The 21,400-nt window shown below is 41.4% G+C and overlaps 1 protein-coding gene across 1 annotated transcript; it reads right to left on the minus strand.

Moving 5' to 3' along the window:
- Positions 1-9,287: 9,287 nt before the first annotated feature.
- On the minus strand, positions 9,288-16,446 carry ap5s1 (adaptor related protein complex 5 subunit sigma 1). Its single transcript, XM_086154328.1, has 3 exons — positions 16,173-16,446; positions 14,298-14,589; positions 9,288-12,914 (listed from the first exon to the last, which is right to left on the minus strand). The coding sequence occupies exons 1-3, from the start codon at positions 16,355-16,357 to the stop codon at positions 12,786-12,788; spliced, it is 606 nt and encodes a 201-aa protein (XP_086010454.1). The 5' UTR covers positions 16,358-16,446; the 3' UTR covers positions 9,288-12,785.
- Positions 16,447-21,400: the final 4,954 nt, after the last annotated feature.

Below are 21,400 nucleotides of genomic sequence, written 5' to 3' on the forward strand. Positions count from 1 at the left end.
ACGGCACAGTATCCGCTGTAGCTTGCAAGAACTGTCCAATATCCTGTCTTCTCTGGCTACATCCTTATCACTGTCCCTGTCTTTCTCGTTTGTTGTCACCCTGAAGCAGGATACCTGCTGTCTTCCCTTGGAAGACTCAGATTGGCTCACAGGTGGCTATGCTAGATGGCCTTGACACTAATTAGGGTGCAGCTGCAACAAGGCCGACAAGCCTTGTTGTTAGTTAGCATGATGCTAATTTGCAGTAATCCTCATAAGTATTCCCGGTAACGCCAGGATAAGTGCAGTTAAAATGCAAAATTTGTAAGAAAAAAATAGTGAGCACAAAATATATGGCAAAAGAAATGCTTTTGTAACTATTACTCCACATAAAATTTCACCATCCTGTCGCTTTTTTCCTCGGTAAATACAGCACAAAAAAAAAAAATAGGTTAAAGATTTCACTTCTGCTACGGGCAAGGCGATCCTTGAGGGTCGAGACAGAAGCAGAGGGGAAGCAAGGTTGCACTTAGACTCTGTTCGGTCCGGTCAAGTCCGGTTTTATTCATTGGTGTTGTGGTTGTTTAATCTTGTCCGGTTTGGCCCAGTTTAGTGCTCCCCTCCCCGTGAGAGTGGAAAGGCGCACGCTGCCATTTCAACCCTCCCTCCCGTAACATGTCAAGTTCAATCACATGGGAATACCAAGCTTCCACATTAAATCATGTTTCCATCAACATCCAGGCTGCATCCATGTGTAAAGCCTCGCATAACGGTCGTTCTTATGGAACATTATGCACTAAATAAATGCTGGAAATTGTACAGTTTTTCAAAACAATTATGACATTTAACACCTATCACACATAATCCAAAACACATCGCTTAACAGCTGATGACACGTACGATTGCTGTTGGCAATCTATTTCTGTTCAACCTTTTCAGTGTATTACCTTTTTTCTGAAGCGTTATTAATATACTAAAACAATGACTTACATGGGATATGGTAGTACGTGTGTCTTGTTTTTTTTTTAGCAATTCTTGGGTGATTTGAATATGTGAGATCACTTTATCCAATTGTTTGTGGTCACTCGTGCAAGGAGTCAGGTTGAATTGGGAGGACGGAAGTGAAATTTAAGCATTAATGATATTAATTGTTTTGTCAAGGCACCAGCTGGGCGGGGGTAATATTTTTATCTGGTAAATGAGTTTATACATGCTCCGAATGGCTGTTTAAGGTACCGGAATTGTTCAAAAACCACTAAAACTGTAAATATAAATTCAAGAAATGTTTTGCACTCCCAATCCTATTTCCTTTCCACAACAAAGTGCACTGATCAACATATTTGTTAAAATGTGATGCCTTTGTAATTCTGATCAAAACCACACGTTCAAAAAGGGTTTCATCACTGCACTGAATTCTCTGCCTCTGTTTCCCAGTCAATTAATTTGAATGAAGCTGGATAATGACCGTATTAATTTGAAGGATAAAACCCCTTTGAATATCCTGCAACATAAAAGTTACTAATTATCACAAATGGATAACTTTGAGAATGAATGATAATTAGAGACAAGAATCACAAAATGCTTTTGCTCTTGTGTTTAACCTAGCAAAGATGGATTTTCAATCCACAAAAGGAGTTTTGAAATACTTTTACTGATTTTTATTGTTCTGGTGGATTGGAGCCCTTCGGTCAAAAACCCAGAAGGAGACTTCGGAGAAACTTTAGCAACAGAGAGGAATATGAAGAGTTAAAAATGTCTGAGATTGAACATTGATTGATGAGGCACTAAAACTTTCCCGGATAGTAGGGCGATAAAAAATAAAAAACTAAGTGAATAACACTTAAAGATGAAGATAAGATTGAAAAAAAATAAGTACAGCTTATCAGAGTCATACCTGAATGATGCTGCTGCAGCAACTTCTCAGTGTCACCTCCTGATGGAAGAATGTCAGCGAGGAATTTTAAAGAGTCTGAACGATCCATCGGTATCAGTGCAGGAAAACCTTACCAATCAATATTTAATCACTCAGGTCTGATCACTTTGTTGTGTCTGTACTCCCAGCTGGACGCCGGCATTGTTCAGACGTTGATATTTGGTTGAATGTAGGTTGTGATGTCTGGTGACGACCATTAGATATCAACATTGATACTGGGATGTTTTAATACTGTGAGCTACCCAAAATACAACATCCTCCATGGTAACTGTTAGTGTGGTTCTGTTTCCATGGCATAAAATTGATGTATTTCTGACATTAATAAAAAAATGATCTTTGGTTGTATTATGAAGATATCAGCTAAATAATGGCAATTATTTTTCTAAACATCACCGCAAAATCTAGTTATTCTGAATACTTTCATTTTGATTTTAATGTTACTTTGAATTTTTAACTTGGATATTAAGATTCCATCTTATTCCTCCAACACTTAATTGTAGAATTAAACCATTTTCTTCTCCTGTTTTTTCATTTGCAAATTGTTGAAACAGACTTCTTCCCAGGCTTAGAGGTTTGAAGAGAACATGGGGCGGCATTGTGTGACAACATCCCAGAATCCCTGATTGAGGACAGTATGAGAGGTGAGGCAAGGGAGTATGCCAGTGATAAACAAGTATGGCCCATTAAACCTTCCAGGCTTGAGTAAAATACACTGACATACAACCACACTGTAATTTTACCATAAAAGAGTCACCACTCTCAGATGTAAATTTACTAGGGGGGCCCATAAACGTTTACAGCTGCTGGCATATTTTGGATACGATCACATTTCACATTCTTACCCCTCACAGCAGCCTAAACGGATGCCCATTTATTTCAGTGAAAGCTGAAATTGTAAACACACACAAAACAATACATTTTCATGTGAAATTTGATTGAAATGAAATTAAACGGGGATGAAATTAACAACAAATAAATAACTAAATCATCAGTAAGACATCAAACAAAATCCACCCGAAAGTACTTTAATTGTGTCAAATATTAGCAACCAATCACCAAGAAATTGGCATTTGATGTCCAAGAATGGCACGGAAAAGATTGACAGGAAATATTAATGTAACTGCGAAGAAAAACATTAGAAAATTGACAGAAAGATCACAAGAAATATTTAAAAGGAAGTCACACTGAAATGTACAAAAAAATAACTGGAAAAAAATGAAATGAGGCTACCAAAAGAATAAACACACCTTGGTTTAGGAAGATTGCTACCTGAAAATATAGGTTTTCCAAAAAAAAAAATGCTCGATAAATAAACAACCAGATGACAACCAAACTAGCAGCAAGCTGTAACGCATCTGTCATGCTGCACCATCCATTGTGCAAACACCAAGATGAACTCCTCATTGGTTCCCAGATCATTGTTTAGGATTTTATTTGGGTTTTTTGCTGTTTTTTTTCTTCTAACTCATCAGTTAAATAAAAAAAAAAAAACAAGTTTGATTAAAATAAAACTGAAAAGAAAAGGTGTGAGAACTGGAAATGGGAAAGAAACATGGTAGCAAAGCATGAGCAAGATTTTTGTGTTTCAGATCTTGCTTTGCAGGATGGGAAGGGAAGCTCATGGGTCTGTTGCATTTAAAGGACAAAGACAAAATTAATGGAGATGATATTCTTGGATGCAAAGCTGAGTCAACAGCACAGATGACTGCTGTGAGTAGCATAGGCTACTCACTGCTGTGAGTGAGCATAAAATGACTTTAAAACTAAAGAAAGATCATATTTTGGTGAATCAGTAACGGAATCCTTAATTTCCCACATTCCCTACAGAAAATTTGTCTCAGTTTACAAATACATATATATGTATTTGTGCATGTGTATGTCCATTAATTAGCCCCCCAAAATAAGTGCCAAAAAAGCGCCTCAAACCTGCAGAAAATGATCACTAGAGCAGGCTAACATTTTTTTCATGTTCCCTTTTTTTCCTCTCCTGAAGAGAAAATGGTTTATTTCAAAGTTTGAAAGTCTCTGTTTGAATCATGAGGAATAATGACACACGGTGCGTGGAGGCAGATGGCCTCCTCTTCGCCAGATAATCCCTTCTGAGCCGCTATCAGAGCATCAGGAGCAGGTGGCCTTTCTCAGCCTAGACTTTACAAATCAATTGGTAGAGGAGAGAAAAGAAAGAAAATCCAAGGAAAAAAAATCCTGCGTGCTTGTCATTTCCATATTGGCTGCCTCTCATTAACAGCAATTATCACTACATTTGCATTAAATTACCACTTGATTGGCCAAAAAGTAATAGTAAATCTTTATTGGAAAATTGGAAATTGGACAATTTATTGCCCTGAAGTGAACTGAATCAGACCAGCAGGGATCACTTCAAAATGTCTTAAAATTCAAGATTCAAGAATCAAAGTGTTTTATTTCATATGTACACTGTGGAAAAATGTTTCCACATATAATGACATTCTTACTATGCTGTCCACAATGCAAGACATTGGTACCGACAACTGCAATACGCAAAATAACAGGCAATAAATATTCAGAAGGGCTTTTACCTAAAACAAAACAGAAACCATTTCAAACACCATGAAATAACTTAAAAGTTGACCGTAACAGGTGGCCTTTCCAAGACTTCATCATTTGGAAAGCAATAAATGGAAAGCAATAAATGGAAAAAAAAAAACGAAATGGAGATGATTAAATAAACAAAAGATTTTGAGTGCTTGTTTTAAGTCAACTGCTTCCCCACAATACAGCTTGTTTGTTTACTGACATCAAAATTAGCAAGAAGTTACATTAAACTCACCAAAATTCAAGGGAAGTTATTTGACAAGCATAAAAAATCTAGATAGTACAAATACAAGAAAAATATATGAAGTTGATTCAGAACTTTGTGATATGGTAGTTTGTTACCTGGTAATCGGCAAATCTTTGAAAAAAGAAAGAAATTGAGAAGAGTAAGTCAAAGAAATCACTTTTGAATGGGTGGAGCAGGCAAGTATCCGTCTAGACTTCACATTTATTTGGAGGGGAAAAGAAAATGAATCAAACTACAGTAAAGGGAGAAGAAGAAAGTGTAAGACTGACGAGCAGGAATCTGCCAGCCTCATCAGGGGATAATTGACTTTTTACTTTGAAATTCATCGACTTGTTTGAAGATGTTCTTACACCAGCGAGCTGTTGGGTTTTTGTTTGTTTGTTTGTTTGTCTTGTTTTTTCTCCCCACCCCAGACATTCGGTGGGGCGAGGGGGGGCATGAAATAAATAGCTTGAAATTGGAAATCTAACACGATTTGAGATGCGCTGGAGAAAACATATCTCTTCTGATGCCTGATAGAGTGCACGAGCGTGATGGGGAAGAGGGGGGTGGTGGAGAAGGAGGGGGTAAAAAATTTATTTCTCGATTATTGTGTGTGATTTCCGAAGAGGCGGGAGCGTTTGAGGAGAATTCCAGGTATAATTTGCAGCATTATGGCGGAGGACCAACAAGGAGAAATTATGATTTATTCAATTTTGGTGTGCGAGCGCCTACACGCCGCACTTCAAACATGCAATCTCCCTCCCACGCCGGCACTGAAGACCGCTGAAAATTCACAGATCGGCCGGGTCTGTTGTGACATCTGCTGTGAGTGGCGTTTGGCGCCTGCTCAACCTCCACTCCGAAACAGATGAGGAGGAGCTGCGAGGAACTGTTGACAAACGACCAGGAACCTCCCCAAAGGTGATGGAGAAATAACACAAAAAATAAAGTGATTAAATTAAGTGAATTAAAAATTTACTTAAAGGTGGCAAGAAATAAGCCATGCAAAAATTATACTCATTTGCAAAAACAGTGAATGAAACATCAGCAAACACAAACATTTCTCTGGAAATTAAATATAAATATTATATTTCTTCTGTCTGTATAAATATAAAATTTGCTATAATTATCTAATGGAAATTGACCATGTTTGTACAAGTTACAACCATAATGAAGTAAATCATTCTAAAAAAAAGGGCAAGAAAATTTAAAAAAAAAATGTTATGAACATATTGGCATTTGGCTGGTGTAAGATCATTTTAAATAAATGTAAAATAAAATATTTATGCAAAAAGGATTTGAAAAAGAAAAAAAAAACAATAAAGACGGATAAATGAGCAAGAAATTTCCATGACAACCCCTCCAAAAAAATTGAGATTCATTTGAAATCGCAAAGTCTTTAAAAAAATGTGGAAATCACATGAAAAAAGAAATAAGAATGTTATTTCTTTTTATCTCTAGGTTTTCCTAGGTTTATTTTCCAGGTTAGATCACTGGTGATATGTCTAGGGTGCACCAGTAGGTTTGTATTAAACCAGTCAATTCTGGCAGAGCCTGTGCACACCAGGAACGACCAGATGATGACCATGAACAGAGTAGCAATAGCGAGAGAGGTAGCGGACAGCCGGAGAGACAGCAACCAGGGCGGGGAGGGCTAGCTGCGCATTCTGCAGCTCCCATGAGAGAGAATCTACAAGCAAGCTATGGAAACCAATGAAGAGTAATACCGCCAGGAGTGCCCGAGAGGGGAAGGATGTACGGGCATTGACCAAAGCTAAGCAAACTACGACCATGGCTGCAGTTTGCTTATGTTACAATATCTGCAAGTAACTGCAAGTTTTGACATGATGATGAGGTGCAATGCACAGGACCAATGCCTGGTGAGATTCAGGAGGCGCCACCAGACTCTCCAGGCCCCACAAGCCCACAAAACCGTCAGGTTAAGTGGCCTTCTACCAACAAGTTAAGTGAGTGGTGTCATTTCGATGAGGATGTCGATCTCAAAGCCAGAGGGAATGCCGACCAGAAATTGTGGAAAATGATTGTCTGCTTTGCCGCCGAGAGATTTGGCACCAAGGAGCGGTGCCTAATTAACGGCGCAGGGGAGCCAAATCGAAGGCAAAGGAAGATCATTCAACTGCAGCTCGAGCTTAAACAGCTAGGGCGGCAGTCAAGGGAGGAAGACAGGGCCAGGCTAGCGGAGCTCTGCAGCAGCTTAAGGAGGAATCTCGCAACGCTCCGTCAAGCCATACACCACATAAAGAGGGGAAAAAAGAGACTCAAGAGGCATGCCCCCTTCATAGCATGCCCTTTCAGCTTCACCAACAAGATCCTTGGGCAGAAGCGAGGTGGACAATTATTCTGCACTCAAGAAGAGGTTGACGAGTACATCAGGGCTACTTACAGCAACAGTGCAAGGGAGCAGGATCTTGGTCCCTGCAGGACTCTGAAAAACCCACCAGAACCCACCGTCATTCTACACCAGCCCCGAGAGAGGTCGAGGGAGTTGTCGAAGTTCCCTGTTCCAGAGTACTGTATGTTGTCTACAAGAGGCGCTCCGGGCTCTCTAAGCGTGGAAGAGCCTCAAGGTCATCTGGAAGATGAGGTGGGTGGCCCATCAATGGGGGTATGCAAGGGGCGTATGAATTCCAAAGGAGAACTCATGCACGATCAAGCAGTTTAGAAACATCTCACTCCTGTGTGTGGACAAGGGCAAGGTGTACTTCAGCGTTGTTGCTTGATGCATGACACGGATCCTCTTGATGAATGCATAGACACCTCGGTGCAGAAGAGGGGATCCAAAAGGTACCAGGAGCGGGGGGACCTGGTGGTTCTGTGGCTCGACTTGATCAGGGACCTAATACTTGATTATAACAGCTGCTTCTATTCGAGAGTCACACCCAGAACAGTACCGTCAGCATCACATCGGCTGGAGAAGAGCATAATCACTGGATGCACCATCTCAGTGATCTGCTTTGCCTTAGACATGAACAATCTTGTTAAGTCTGCGGAGTACCCCTCACCGAGTCAGGTGTAAGGCAGCGTCCCATCAGAGCATTTATGAATGACCTGACCATTCCCGCGACATTGGTACCAGGCTCCGGGTGGATTCTTCAAGACCCTGAGGGTGGCTCATCAACTGGGTGCGTATAGGTTTCAAGCCTGCTAAGTCCCGTTCCCTGGCGGTGAAGAAGGGGAGAGTGATGGACAGTTCTGTTGCTTGCTTGGAGGTGTCAGTGAAGCCAGTGAAGAGCCTTGGACATATCGTCCATAGCGCCCTGAGGGACACAGCAGCTGAGAACTGAGAACCTGGCTAAAGTCAAGGCTACCAGGTAAGTTTGAAGCCTGGATATGGCATCTGCCATACCTCCTCTGGCCACTGTTGGTCTGTGACTATCCACCGTTGAGGGCTTCGAGCGAAACACAAGTGGCTACAAGAAAGGCTCCTGACCATAGCTTGGGATAGACAGCTGAAGGTGGACCTGAACAGACAGCTTAAATTCAAAGATCCCATCGTGGTGACCATCATTTTTTTTCCTGATTTGGTTTCTTCTCTTTTTCATGTTTTCTTGAAAATATTCTTTAAAATGGTTGCTCCTTCAGATTCCCACCAAAATGTAAAAATGTCTTCTAGTTAATTTCCAGGAAACCTGGCCGGGGTATTTAGGTCAGGTCTTGCACGTTTGTTTGCAGGGGGGAGTGGGATATTTTTGTGATTGGTTAGAGGGATTTTTGAAACTCCTCACATTCTGCCTCCCATACATCCATCCCTTGAAAAAAGAAATAAATAAGGGAGTCAGAGAGATGTGTATTTCCCTCCTGAGAGAACTCGCTGTGCTCAAGTTAATGGCCTTCGCTTTCTTCCCACAGCGGGAGCCGCCGAAGGCCAAGAGCTTTTCATTCGAGCCACACATTAAAGCTGGTGTTAATCAGGCTGTGTGTGTGTGTGTGTGTGTGTGTGTGTGTGTGTGTGTGTGTGTGTTCACCATTGCAGCATCAATAAGCAGCAGCCTTCACTTCCTGCCTCCTCATCACCTCCACATGTTCATCCAACAGTTCCTTTGCATCCGATGCTGGACTCTTCCTCTATCTCATTCTCTTGCTCCCTCTTTTCCTCCTCTTCCCTTTCTTCCACTCCTCCTTCCTCTCTTCTTCCTCCACTAATCCCGCCTTAGTTTAGTCCTCTTGCCCCCCTTCCCTCCTTTTCTCTCTTGTCCCTTTCTCATCATTCCTCCTCTCATCCCTCCTTCCCCCTTTCCTTGCCTCCCCTTCCCTTTTCCCTTTCTTCCTCCTCTCCTCCCTTCCGTCCTCTCCCACCTCTGAACATGTCGCTTCGTGACGTGATGCAAAATGACGTCCGAAAAACAAGTCGTATGGAAGCCCAGGAGGGATCGTATACATATTTTTATTTTTGTCTGGCTGGTTTTATGGATGCTGTTTGCTGATTTTTTTTTGGTTTGTTTTGGGATTAAAGCATATTTTTTAACTTTATTGGAAATGTTTGTCAGCCCTTAGGAGATAACTCTATTTTCCTGATAATTTCTTATTTTTAGATTGCCTCTTATTTCTTCATTCATCTTCTGGATGAATTTGAAGGAAAAATGTTGCCAATTTTTTAAAATTACCTATCATTTTCACTGATTTATCTTAAAAAGAAATTTGTCGGTAATTTCAAAACAATAGCCTGCAAAATTTGAAAGTGATTCATTTATTCACCTTTGCAGTGATTTCTTATAGAAATTTTGACAATTTAATAATGTTAGATTTATTTACGAAGTATCTGTCGAATGATTGATTTTAAATTTTTGTATTTCTTAATGTTCTGATCGTGAAATTACAATCACAGATCTCCTGGGATCATTCTCTTAAAGTTTCATGGTAACTTGTTGCAATATATTTAGAGGAAAAGAGTCTATAATAAGTTGGCAGTTTATTATAATAAAGTAAATGTCAGGGGAAACGTAATGTCTCTGTCTTCGATCAAGGTTGAAATACATCTGTCTTGCTACCGTGGACACCAGGTACATAACTCGCACATCAGAGATGCAATTTAATAAAACTGAACCTTGGGTTTGTTTGCTTTGAGATCTTCAAAATTAATCACATCATTATCTCAGAAAACAAAGTCTGCCGATTGCCAAGAATTTATCCTGCGAGCGTTACTGAGGGAATGCCGCTCCCGCTGTTTCCAGCCAACAGATAAAGTAGTGGGCTAATTGGGCCCGTGACCCCTGACCCTGTGGGACTGCCCAGCGCTGGGGCTCTGGGAAACTCCTTCACAGCCTTTCAAAGACACTCCAAGTAAAGAAAGCAAACACAGAATCCCTCATGCTATGCTAATATAAACGCTTCTCTTCAATAAATATATTTTTATTATTCTAAATATACTTTCTAGATTTATTAGATTGGAAAAAATATGTGTTTTTTGAGTAAATTCCTTGCAAATTCATTTTAAGGTTTTCATAATTTCACACAAAAGTTAAGAATAAGTTAAGAATTTTAAAAAAAAAGACAACTTCGGACAGACCTATATCTTGACAATGGGCACCCATCAAAAAATATTTGGAGAGTTGAGAATATTATCTCTATTTGACGGAGCTAGAAGTTTTTTGTTTTGTTTTTTTGTTTTCGCTTGCTATTGAGGAAATAAGTGAATTGCTAAATGAATTGTCGAAATATTATACCTATAAAGAATATTGTATAATGTGTATCTTGTCATGAGGTTTTGTAAGAATGTGTGTGACTCTGTCAAGGAACTTGTTCTAATAAATGTTCAAAAAAAAAAAAAGGAAAAACAAAAACATGTAAATGAAAAACATATCAAACCTTTGACAAAAATAAACAATTGAATTTTGTTGTTCCTTTTCTTATCGTTTTGATAATCCCCTGCAGATTTTCAATAAAATTTCTGTCTGTATTGTCCCTTTACAGTTTTAACCCTAGCTTTAAGTAATTTATCGCAGGACTTTAGATTTCTTCATATGTTAAGAGATTTTTGGCGGCAATTTCTTGCATATTTTAGGAAAGATGCCTCGAGAAAATTACAGAACAAATGAAATTGGGTTTTCACATAAATGTATTAACGTTACAACCTCTTTGGGCTTCCGTGTAAAGGGGGTGGGGGTGGTAAGGTTACATGCCCTGAAACGCAACAGGTTCCCATCCTTTTCATTTCGCCTCCACGTGAATTCCTGCATTTATTTAACCTGAGCAGATCGATATTCGGCTTACAGGCAGTGTCGACACGTGACAATATTCCGGCTCCACGCCGATCCACGGCAGTGGGGACGAACCCGCCGTCCGGATACCGTGATTCACACCGGCTACACCACACTGCCCCCTAGTGGCGAGATGGGATTGTACAGGCTGGGCGGCAAAAACTGGAAGCCAAGCAACTGTGCGTTGCTAGGTTTTAAATCAATAAAAAAAAATAATGATAGAACTATTTCTTGTTGACAGATTTTGATCCTTAGCTATTTTACAAACATTTGTGTGAATTTTTATTTATGTTTTTTTGATTTCCATGCATTTTATTTACCTTATTAATATTTTGTGATACTTTACAAGTATTTCTTTTAATATAAGCAGGTACATTGTTTAACCATTTTCAACTGTGTGTTGATGTATATTGGAATTATTGGATTGATTCCATCTTTTATCCATTTTATGCTGAAATGTTTGTATTTACATTAAAAGCTGTAATTACGTTTTGATAATACATTTTTTTTTTAGTTTATCTTTCAGAACTTCAAAATATCTTTTTATGTTTTTTCAATCATTTCTTCCAAATGTTGGGTAATTCAATGTTATTCACTCATTCAGATTCTCTGTTTTGTTTTTTTAATTTCCAGGAGACTTTTCAAACTGGTTCTCCTGTGTTTTCTTCACTCTTTTCTTTTCAGGTCACTTCTGCAACTTTTGCATCATTGATCTGACCCGTGTATATATAAAATTCATAAATAAATTCTTTTCTTCTGTGATATTTTTCCCCGACAGCACCTGCATTTTTAATCCATTACTCTTGAACCTGTTTCTATTTCTTTCAATAAATCACTTGTGTAGAAAAAAGAAAGAGATTAAAACAGTGGACTCATTGATTGTTATTATTAAGAAAGAAAGATTGTGGCCCCCAGTTGAGAGCAGCGCGATGTTTTATAACCTCGTATTATTTTCTTCAGCTGAACCTGATATTTCATCACTTTAAGATGTGAAGGACATGTTTTATTTATGGACTAAAGGAGGGAAAGGCTTTAGACTGGCAATATCAACTACTATGGTTCCTCCTTTGTCTCCACGCTGTTAGAAGTCCAGTTGTTTCACAAACTCTGATTTCAGATGATTTTAGAAAAAAAAAAAATTCTACATGCTCAAAATCTAAAAAGGGGTGAATTTTAAGAGTTAAAAACCTGCGAAAAACTTTAAATATCCCGACTCCAGAGGCCGGTTTAGAACTGTTATACACACACACTTAACATGCGAATATCTGAGCGTAAAGACACACACTCACACACTTCTCCCTGTAAATAAACGTATTTAAGTGTGTACACCCTCATAACTCACACACTCTGAGTACCAAACGTGTCCGTGTAGTAGCCTGCATCTGCACATTAAAACCCACAAACTCACATTTATCACTCTTTCCACCTAATGTACCGAAGTATATGTACACATTCTTTCATGCACGTAAATGTTGCATTCCAAAGATAAATGCTGTTCACATGAAGCTACAATAGTTTCTTTAATGGAAAAAAAAAAAATCTATTTTCATGGTTCCCATTTTAAGTAAGAAATTAACACCATCATGTCGCTGGCGACCAAAATTGTGGGTGTACTATATGTGTGAGATTGGGGGTGGATACAAGTCGCGTGAAACTTTAAGGAGTGACGACCTGAAGGAGTTTGAAAAGAAACCCCGACAAACATGGCTACTCTTCTGATCAGTGTGTCTCCACAGCCTCATTCACGTGACCTCTGATCTTCTGGCAAACAACGGCATGCTCTTCAAGCTGCTATGTCGGGCAGAGGGGAGAACGCCACTGTCATCGTCCTGGTCCTGGACGAGGCTGACAGTCACTTGGCCACAAAGGCCCCCACCTCCTTCTCCAGACTCTGGGCGAAGCGGTGGTTGAGGAAGAGGAGTTGACCATGAGGAAGCAGGCGACTGAGCAGGACGTCAATGCGGCTGCTCTTCAGCAGAACCTGAAGGGACAGTCAGATGGAGTTTCAACGCCTTTTAAAGATGGGGGTTGAGTTTATTTTAGGACTTGTTCTTTCTCTGCCTCTGATGGTTTGCTGGTTGTAGCAGCATGAGCGTACATATTTAATCAGAAATAAAAGATGATTGTCAGGGTCAAAAGTTCACTTTTGCCTCAGAAAGTCAAAAAAGCAGGAACATTTGTAAAACAAAAATAAAATTCAGCAGCAATGATTTTAAATAATCAAAATCTGTATGAACTTCAATAGGAAAACTTTTTTAAAAATGAAAAAAAAAAACTGCATTATTGACAGAAGAAATAATAAGGCTTCTGTTAATCTAATTTATTTCAAGGAATACAAATTAAGCCTGCTGGTTCCTTCAGTCCTGCTGTCCACAAAAACTTTGATCAATCAATTCATTTATTAATAAGATGAACTTCAATCATTAGTATGGGACTTTTTCTAGATGCTACTGGAGAGTAAAAACCTCTGCAGGGGCCCGTATCCACAACTCATTCTTGCATGCGCAAACACACGTGCGTGTGCGCACACACACACACACACACACACACACACACACACACACACACACACACACACACACACACACACACACACACACACACACACACACACACACACACACACACACACACACACACACACACACACACACACACACGTTGCTTGCAGACACCTTCAACCTGCAATGAGACGCAACATCGGCAACATTCTTTACTTCCTTTAGAAGGCTGGCGCTCTCAGCTTCCAGTTCAAGGTCTTAGACACTGATGTTAAAAGGAGTTATGAGTTGGTTATAAAATTCTTTTGTTTTTGTTTTTTAATGTGTGACAATTATATTGTCTGGGAAATAAATTTTCCCGTTGCTTTTCCATTACATTGTGTTGCTCTTGCCAGACAGTAGCAATAAAGTGCATAAACTCCGATTGGCAGGTTGAAGGTGTCAAAAACATGGATGCAGGTATGACCTTGGTTCCAACGAAGGTCTCAGTAGAAATAACAGAGGTGGGCCGGCGCCAGCGAACCCTGTGGCAAGAGTGTCCACCTGAAGCCTTGAAGGTCTCAGGGCCAAATCTTAAGTAATTGTCGATACAGCTTATCCTGCAGAAACTACTCATTCCGCTGAGGGATGAACAATTACAAGACTGACCGCGCGCACACGCAGACGCAGACGCACACGCACGCACACAAAACTGTATTTGTACAACAAACGGAAATAGTAGTAGTAAATATTATTTGCTACCGTGGCCAAAGAGACTATCGCAAACTATATTAACTAGTTGACAAGAGTAAGAGCAGAGCCAGGTCCACCAAATGAAAACCAAAGGGGAGCGTGGACTGTGTGTGTGTGTCGGTGGGTTATACCTCGCTCCCCGGCCCAAGCATGTGCAGCATGTCCAGGCAGTGTCGTGTGAGGGTCCGCAGGGTTCCCTCTGCCAGCAGCAGGTTCTCATGGGGCTGACAGACCATGACAAAGCCCAGACTCTGAACCCCGAGCCACAGAGCGCTGGTCTCCTCACAGAAAGGGTCCCCGGACCTCAGGCGCACCACGCCGCTGTCCGCCTCCTGCAGGGCCAGCGCCTCCTCCCCTGGGACTATGTCCAAAGGGGACCGCCCTGAGGCCTCCCGGGACAGGGAGACAGCGGTTTGGACCTCCCTGATATGGAGACAAACAGGGAGACATAGTCAACATTAGCTTGACAGAGCAACCTAGACTTTGAGGGTTTTAATTATTATTATTATTGATTTATATTATCTACAATGCTTTTCGTTTATGTCTTTTTTTCTATGAGCAAACTCTTTTTTTCCAGTAATATCCTTTAAAAGAAAACAACAAGACAATAAGAATAAGTAACCTGGAAAGCTAACAACAAAAGTCTTGAAAATCTGTGGAATGATAGTCTAACATTGATAAAACAAATCACTGGGATATTCTATGTATAAAATTCAAATTACAGGGAACAAAACCATCGGTATTTCAAGTGCAATATGGTTAAGAGCTCCTCACCCCAGATCCCCCCACTGCACTCCCCCACCTCAGCAACACCTCCTTCCGTTTCGGAAACAGATGTTAAAGGGATTTTCAAGAGGCGCAACCCCCGCAAAGCAACTGGGCCAGATTCTGTCTCTTCAACCACCCTGAAGCACTGTGCTGATCATCTCTGTTGTTTACAGACATATTCAGTACTTCACAAGAGACATGCCATGTACTGTACCAGTCTGCTTTAAGGCCTCCAACGTCATTCCTGTCCACAAAGAAACAAGTACCTTGGGACTCAATGATTAAAAACCTGTCACCGTGACCTCTGTGTTGATTAAGTCATGACAGTGCTTTGTGTTGTCTCATCCAAAATTCATCACAGACCCTCTCCTGGAACCCAAGCAGTTCACCTACAGAGCCAACAGGTCTGTGGACAAAGCCGTAAACTTGGCAATCCACTTTATCCTACGGCACCTGGACACAGCTGGAACCTCCAGCAGAATCCTATTTGTAGATTTCAGTTCCACCTTCAACACGATTATCCCCGCTCTGCTACAGGACTATCCCACCTGGACGTGTCTGACTCCACCTGTAGTTGGATTACAGGCTTCCTGTCCAAGAGGCATCCTGTCCAGATGCCCTAGCCACCTCATCTGGGTCCTCTCTATGCGGAGGAGCAGCAGCTCAACTCCGAGTTCTCCCACATCACCCAACTTCTCACCCTATCTCTAAGGGAGAGTCCGGCCACCCTGCGGAGGAAAGTCATTGCCTTCTCCAGGTCCACAAAACACATGTAGACTGGTTGGGCAAACTCCCATGTCCCCTCGAGGACCCTGCCGAGGGTATAGAACTGGTCCACTGTTCCACAGCCAAGACGAAAACCACACTGCTCCTCCTGGATCTGAGGTTCAACGACCCGGGGAACCCTCTTCTCAAGAACCGCTGAATAAACCTCACCAGGGAGGCTGAGGAGTGTGATCCCCCTGTAGTTGGAACACACCCTCCAAAACCCCCGGCTCTGCTTCCTCAGTGGAAGGAGTTTCACCGGGGTTGAGGAGGTCTCGGAAGTATTCCTGCCACCGACCTACAACGTCTCGAGTGGAGGTCAGCAGCGCCCCGCTCCCACTGTATCCAATGTTGACGGAGTCTCCCCAAACTCACCAGAAACATTTAAGATGCAATCATATTTATGATTGATGGAATCCTGTAAATAAACCGAACTGGGAGTCGGTTCGGTAGCTCCGGTAGAACCAACTCACCTGGCGACAACCGCCACCTTCTCCGCCGTCAGAAGGCGCCTCTCTTCCGGCGTCAGCTGCTGCAGCTGCTCGCCGGAAAACACCGTCTCGTCCGGGCCAAAGACCCGGGAATAAAGAACCCTGCACTCTCCGGGACCTAGAGCCTGGATCGGACACACTGTGTGAATCAGAAAGCAGCGGACCATGATGTCGTTAGGAAAACTGTTTAAAAGTCCCGTTTCCGCGGGTCAGCTGCGTTATCTTCCGGGTTGGTCATGTGACATGACACTCAGCGCGCGACAATTTTCCGCTAGATGGCGACCGACGACAGACTCCCGCTGACAGACAGTAATTTGACTTCATATAGTTTCACCAGCTGTATTTTTGATTTACTTTTATTACTTGAATATTAAAAAAAAGTTATAAATCTATAAAGTTATTCTTGATATTATATATATATATATATGTGTGTGTGTGTGTGTGTGTGTGCCCGTGTGTGTCTGTGTGTTATATTAAATGATTAAACGGCAATTTATACCCATTGATAATAAAGCGTAGAATAAATTGGTCTGCTTTGGTTTTAATTTTTTTTTTTTTTGTGTTTATTGGACAAAAAAGGAACTTTGAAAAAATATCTTTACATCTGTTTGGTTTCTGTTACAAACTTTAAAAGGGGATTGTAATAAAAAAAAATCTTCAATATTTTTGCAATTCAAACATGTGTAACTGGAATTTAAAAGAATGCTATATCAGTTCCAAAAATTAAGTTAAATCTGGATTAAATTCAGTTACATTTCCATTGGATTATTCATGGATTTGTTTTCATCTTTAGGTAAGTCAAGCAGCCATAAGCTGGTAAAAACATTTCACGGCCAAATCAGACAAATTAGAATTGAGCTGGATGGACATGAAATAAAGAGCGACTGTGAGAGACAGCGATTTTACCGAACTGCAGACATATGTGAAAGGGCAAGAACAGACATCGGGTTTCATCGGACAAACAGAAGCAGCTGTTTAAGCGGCAGCTGCTGCTGGCTCACTCCAGCAGCTTTTTTTCTGCCTTTGAGCAGCAGCAGCTGCGTCAGAGGTCAAGACACACTTGCTGGCTTTGTTAGCATTCACTCCCATGTCTTGCCAACCTCTGACCTTCAGCTTAGACTGATGAGTCGGGTGTTCACAAGATTTCATGCATTTCATGTGGTTGATTTAGGATGACACAACACATAACGCTGATTTGTTTTAAATATATATGGTATATATATACGCAAAGCAGGAATTCCTTGGTTCTCTGGATGTCTGGAGCACATCGGTATGATCTGGCATCAGATACAGGTGGTAAAGAAGGAAAAAAGAGATCTCCATGTCATCTTCCTCAATTTGGCCAAGGCATTTGGATCTGTTCCACATATGCTCCTCTGAGAATCGTTCAGCTTCTTCCATGTTCCACACCCCCATCACTTCCCTGGTAGCGGCTTACTTTTGAAGACCTGCAACTGTGCCTTACAACAGCTGGCAATACAACATCATGGCAGCATGTGGAAATAGCCGTTATGGCAGAGTGTACAATAGCACTCCTGGCCTTTACAATGGCCATGGAAGTCATCATCAGGGCCTCAAAATGGGTTGGGGGGAGTAACTGAGACAGGTATCGACCTCCCGTCAATACAAGCGTACATGGATGACATGACCACCCTGACCACTACTGTAGCATGCACCAAGCAACTACTTGGGATTGTTGGAGAAAGTCACATGGGCCCGGATGAAAATCAAGCAGAGGAAATCACGAAGCATATCAGTAGTGAAGGGAGAGCTCAAAAACATAACGTTTTACATTGGTGATGACCAAATACCAACAGTGTATGAGCAACCAGTTGAAGGTTTGGGTAGATGGTACAACGCCAGCCTTGACGACAAAGAGCAAGTGCAACAGCTAATGCAGGATTTTACCGGCGGTCTGGAAAACGTCAGGAAGCTCAGAAAGCTCAAGCTCTGGTGCCTGCAATTTGGGCTTCTTCCTTGGGTTAGATAGGCTCTTCGGCAGACGGTTAGATCCATCTCTGCAGCGGCTGAAATAAGCAGCCAGTGGATGTGGATAAAACAGAACGACCCCTGCTGAGCCCACAGAGCTGACTCACTCAATAACTAACATTGGAATGATTGGGCATGGGACGCAAGCTCAGACCTGATCAACCTGTGGCTGGCCACCTTTGGGGAGGGTGTATAGTGTTAAATGGCCGAAACACCCTATGAATCAAATGCACACAGCTGATGACATGTCCCAAAATGTATACGTTTTCTGATAATTTCTCATTTTGCTCTCAGTATATACCTCATGTGAGTGCATACCATCTACAGGCACAATAGACGGTTTCAATAATAATGTATGCTTTATTATTCGTTTGTGGGGAAATCCGTTCTCTGCAATTAACCCTTCATGGATGAACCATAAGCAGTAGGCAAGCCGTCCACCAGCACCAGGGGAGCAGTTAGGGGCTCAGTGTCTCACTCAACAACACTTCGACACACCAGGAGGAACCAGGAATCGAACCAGTCCTGTGTTTCTATGATTGTATAACTGTGTGTTTGTGTTTGTAGACATATTGATTATCTATACTTCTTCACTGCTTCTCATGCACTCAGGGTCACAGGGGTACTGGAGCCTATCCCAGCTGTCATTGGGCATTAGGCAGAATTTCACCAAACACACACACACACACACACACACACACAGTCCCTTCAGGGGTCACCACACGAAATCAACCTTCTCCCTCTAACCCTTTTCTCTGTAACCTCCTCTCTCACACTAAACAACCTTCATATCCTTCACACATACATATGTCTATTACAGACAAATATACCCCCTTAAATTAGGTATCAATGAAAATTATGTATTAGTGTTCAAAATGGCATATGATTAAATGACCATCAATGTAAAGCAGAAACTTGACAAAAAGTTGCGATTAGAAAATAACATTAGCTAGGAATAAATCAAAATATCTGTCCCATATAGTTTGTTTAGGTTGTTGCGTTTAAGTACTTGTGAATTAAGAGCACTCGAACATTTTTCACGTGTGCGTCCTCGTGTAAACTTCTAGTCATAAAATGAGTAGCCTCACAGTTCATCCTCGACTCGACGCCCCGGTGACGTATCAAGCTTAAACTTGCTGTTACTTTACACTGTCGTCGAAAGCAAAGTGGGGGGAAAAAAATCTAAGAAAAAACGCGCGAATGAAGAAATACGTGGAGCGTTTATTTTGAAAGGTCGGGCGTCCCTGAGTGAGCCCTTCGCTGGTCACGTTTCCCACGTTTCCCACGTGACGACACAAGCCAGCTGACTTAACCTCCCTCCCCCCCCTCAAAAAAAGCGGCAGGACGCGGAAATAGGCGTGGGGGGAGGGGGGGTGCACCAGGCGCGTCGGCCAATGACGGCGCAGCGCGGCGTTTTGAAATAAGGGCGAACACAAATATGTTTTTTGTCAGCGAATTCTGCCGGGGGAGGTTTAGTGTTTTTGTGTGTGTGTGTCTAACGGACGCGAGGTGAGCAGAGGCCAGACCCCCCCCCCCACTCCTGTTCAATTAGTATAATCCCAAAGAGGAAGCCCCGCCACCCGCATAAATCCGCAGCGTCGCTTCACGGCTCAGGTCATATTTGTCTCGACGGCGGCCTCCAGCTCACAGGGTGTGGCGTCAAACAGGACGGGTGTGTGTGTTGATGGAAACTGAGGGTGGGAACTGTGGGGTGGTTAGTTGTTTTTTTTGTATTAATCATATGGTCATGAAAACATTCAAATTAAAATATTTGAGAATATTTCCAAAGGATGTATATTTCAATTCCTATTTCTTTTATCATTGTGGTTATCACTCCAATTATCTCCCTGCTTATCCAATTTTCCCTTGTTTTGCTTTTTTTCCTCATTCTGTTACCTATTTTTATCCATGCTTTTATTGTTGTCACTTATTTCTTCAATTTATACCCCTTCTATTTTATATTTAAATTGATATGGTTAATGTTGCACTGCTGTGACAATGAATTTCCCCTATGGGGATCAACAAAGCACTATTTTATCTTATATAGATGACTGTTTTTTTGAATAAGTGTGAAGTTCCTTGGTTATCAGTCAGAAATGATCTGAAATTGGTTGCATTCTTTTAAACAAATAGGTCAGCAAAGTTATTAGAAATATCCACCCCCAAAATATGTTGCCCAAATATTTTTTAACAATTGAACCTGAAAAAAGCAGGTGCAATGACCTGAAAAAATGTAAGTATTTACAAGAGAATTTAAAAAAGCAGTGTTGTGTAGTGAAATAAAACTTGAAAAAAAAAACAGAAAAACAAGCCTTTTGAAGTGGTTGAGTTTGGAATCCAAACACCAGTCAAGGACTGGTTCTTTTAGGGTGGGAAGAATTAAATGTTTTGTGGGGATTTTTTTTTCCCCCAGACTGCTTGGAACTCTGGAGTTCATTCAGATTCTGCCTTGCTCTCTTTTCCTGGGGCTGCCTGAGCTTTCCAATACACCTCAGCTGTAGTCAACTGGCTGTAAATCAGCTTGCAGAGTTCACTTCCTGGACACCTCTCAGAGACCCTGCAGCTGCTGCAGGGCCAAGTGCGTGATGGGGTCCGGCGGTCAGGTCTGGTCTCAGAAACTATTGTCACGTGTGCAAGGCACGTGGAGCACTCTGTTTTTTCTCTCTCATAACACAAGTGTTGGCTTCCTGACAGCACATGTTGCACAGCTCCTCCTCTCCACTGGGACTGTGTGTGTTGCTGCAGAGGCCCCTCCCATGTTCAGAAAGAGGGAAAATTTGAACTGAACAGGGCTCAGCCTGTCTGCTGGCCAAACTGTCAGCTGCTCCTCCTATTATTAGCCCTTTGTGTGATGGAACTATTTAGCAAAAAGTATCCATTTTGTGCACTTACATATTGATATATGTCACATGTGGAGTGCAGAAATGAGTTTCCCTGTACAGTGACATTCTTACTTTGCTGTCCACAGTGCACTGGGACATGTGGTGGTAGAAGAGTGGTTCATCATTCTTTCTCTTCACTTATTTTATCCAAATTTTTCTTAACTTTTAATCCTCTAAAGGCTGTTCTGGCATAGTTTATATTTCACAACTGAGGAAAGAAATTTGAATCTTGGAATTGGGGCCAGAACAAAATCAAGATTGTGAGATGAAATTGGCTTGATTTCTTATTTTATTTACAGCAAAAGGTTGGTTGGTATGGATGAATTTTACAGAAATATA

Source organism: Fistularia commersonii, chromosome 1 (genome assembly GCF_037954325.1).
Source record: "Fistularia commersonii isolate RoL2024-O1a breed Wild chromosome 1, RoL_Fcom_v1.0, whole genome shotgun sequence".
NCBI lineage: Eukaryota > Metazoa > Chordata > Actinopteri > Syngnathiformes > Fistulariidae > Fistularia > Fistularia commersonii.

Excerpts from the sequence above, each read along its gene's own strand:
- ap5s1 (XM_086154328.1), bottom strand. The coding sequence starts at position 16,357 with ATGGTCCGCTGCTTTCTGATTCACACAGTGTGTCCGATCCAGGCTCTA. Across the intron at positions 14,590-16,172 it reads AAGGTGGCGGTTGTCGCCAG|GGAGGTCCAAACCGCTGTCT; the intron begins GTGAGTTGGTTC and ends TCTCCATATCAG. Across the intron at positions 12,915-14,297 it reads TGCTTGGGCCGGGGAGCGAG|GTTCTGCTGAAGAGCAGCCG; the intron begins GTATAACCCACC and ends CTGTCCCTTCAG.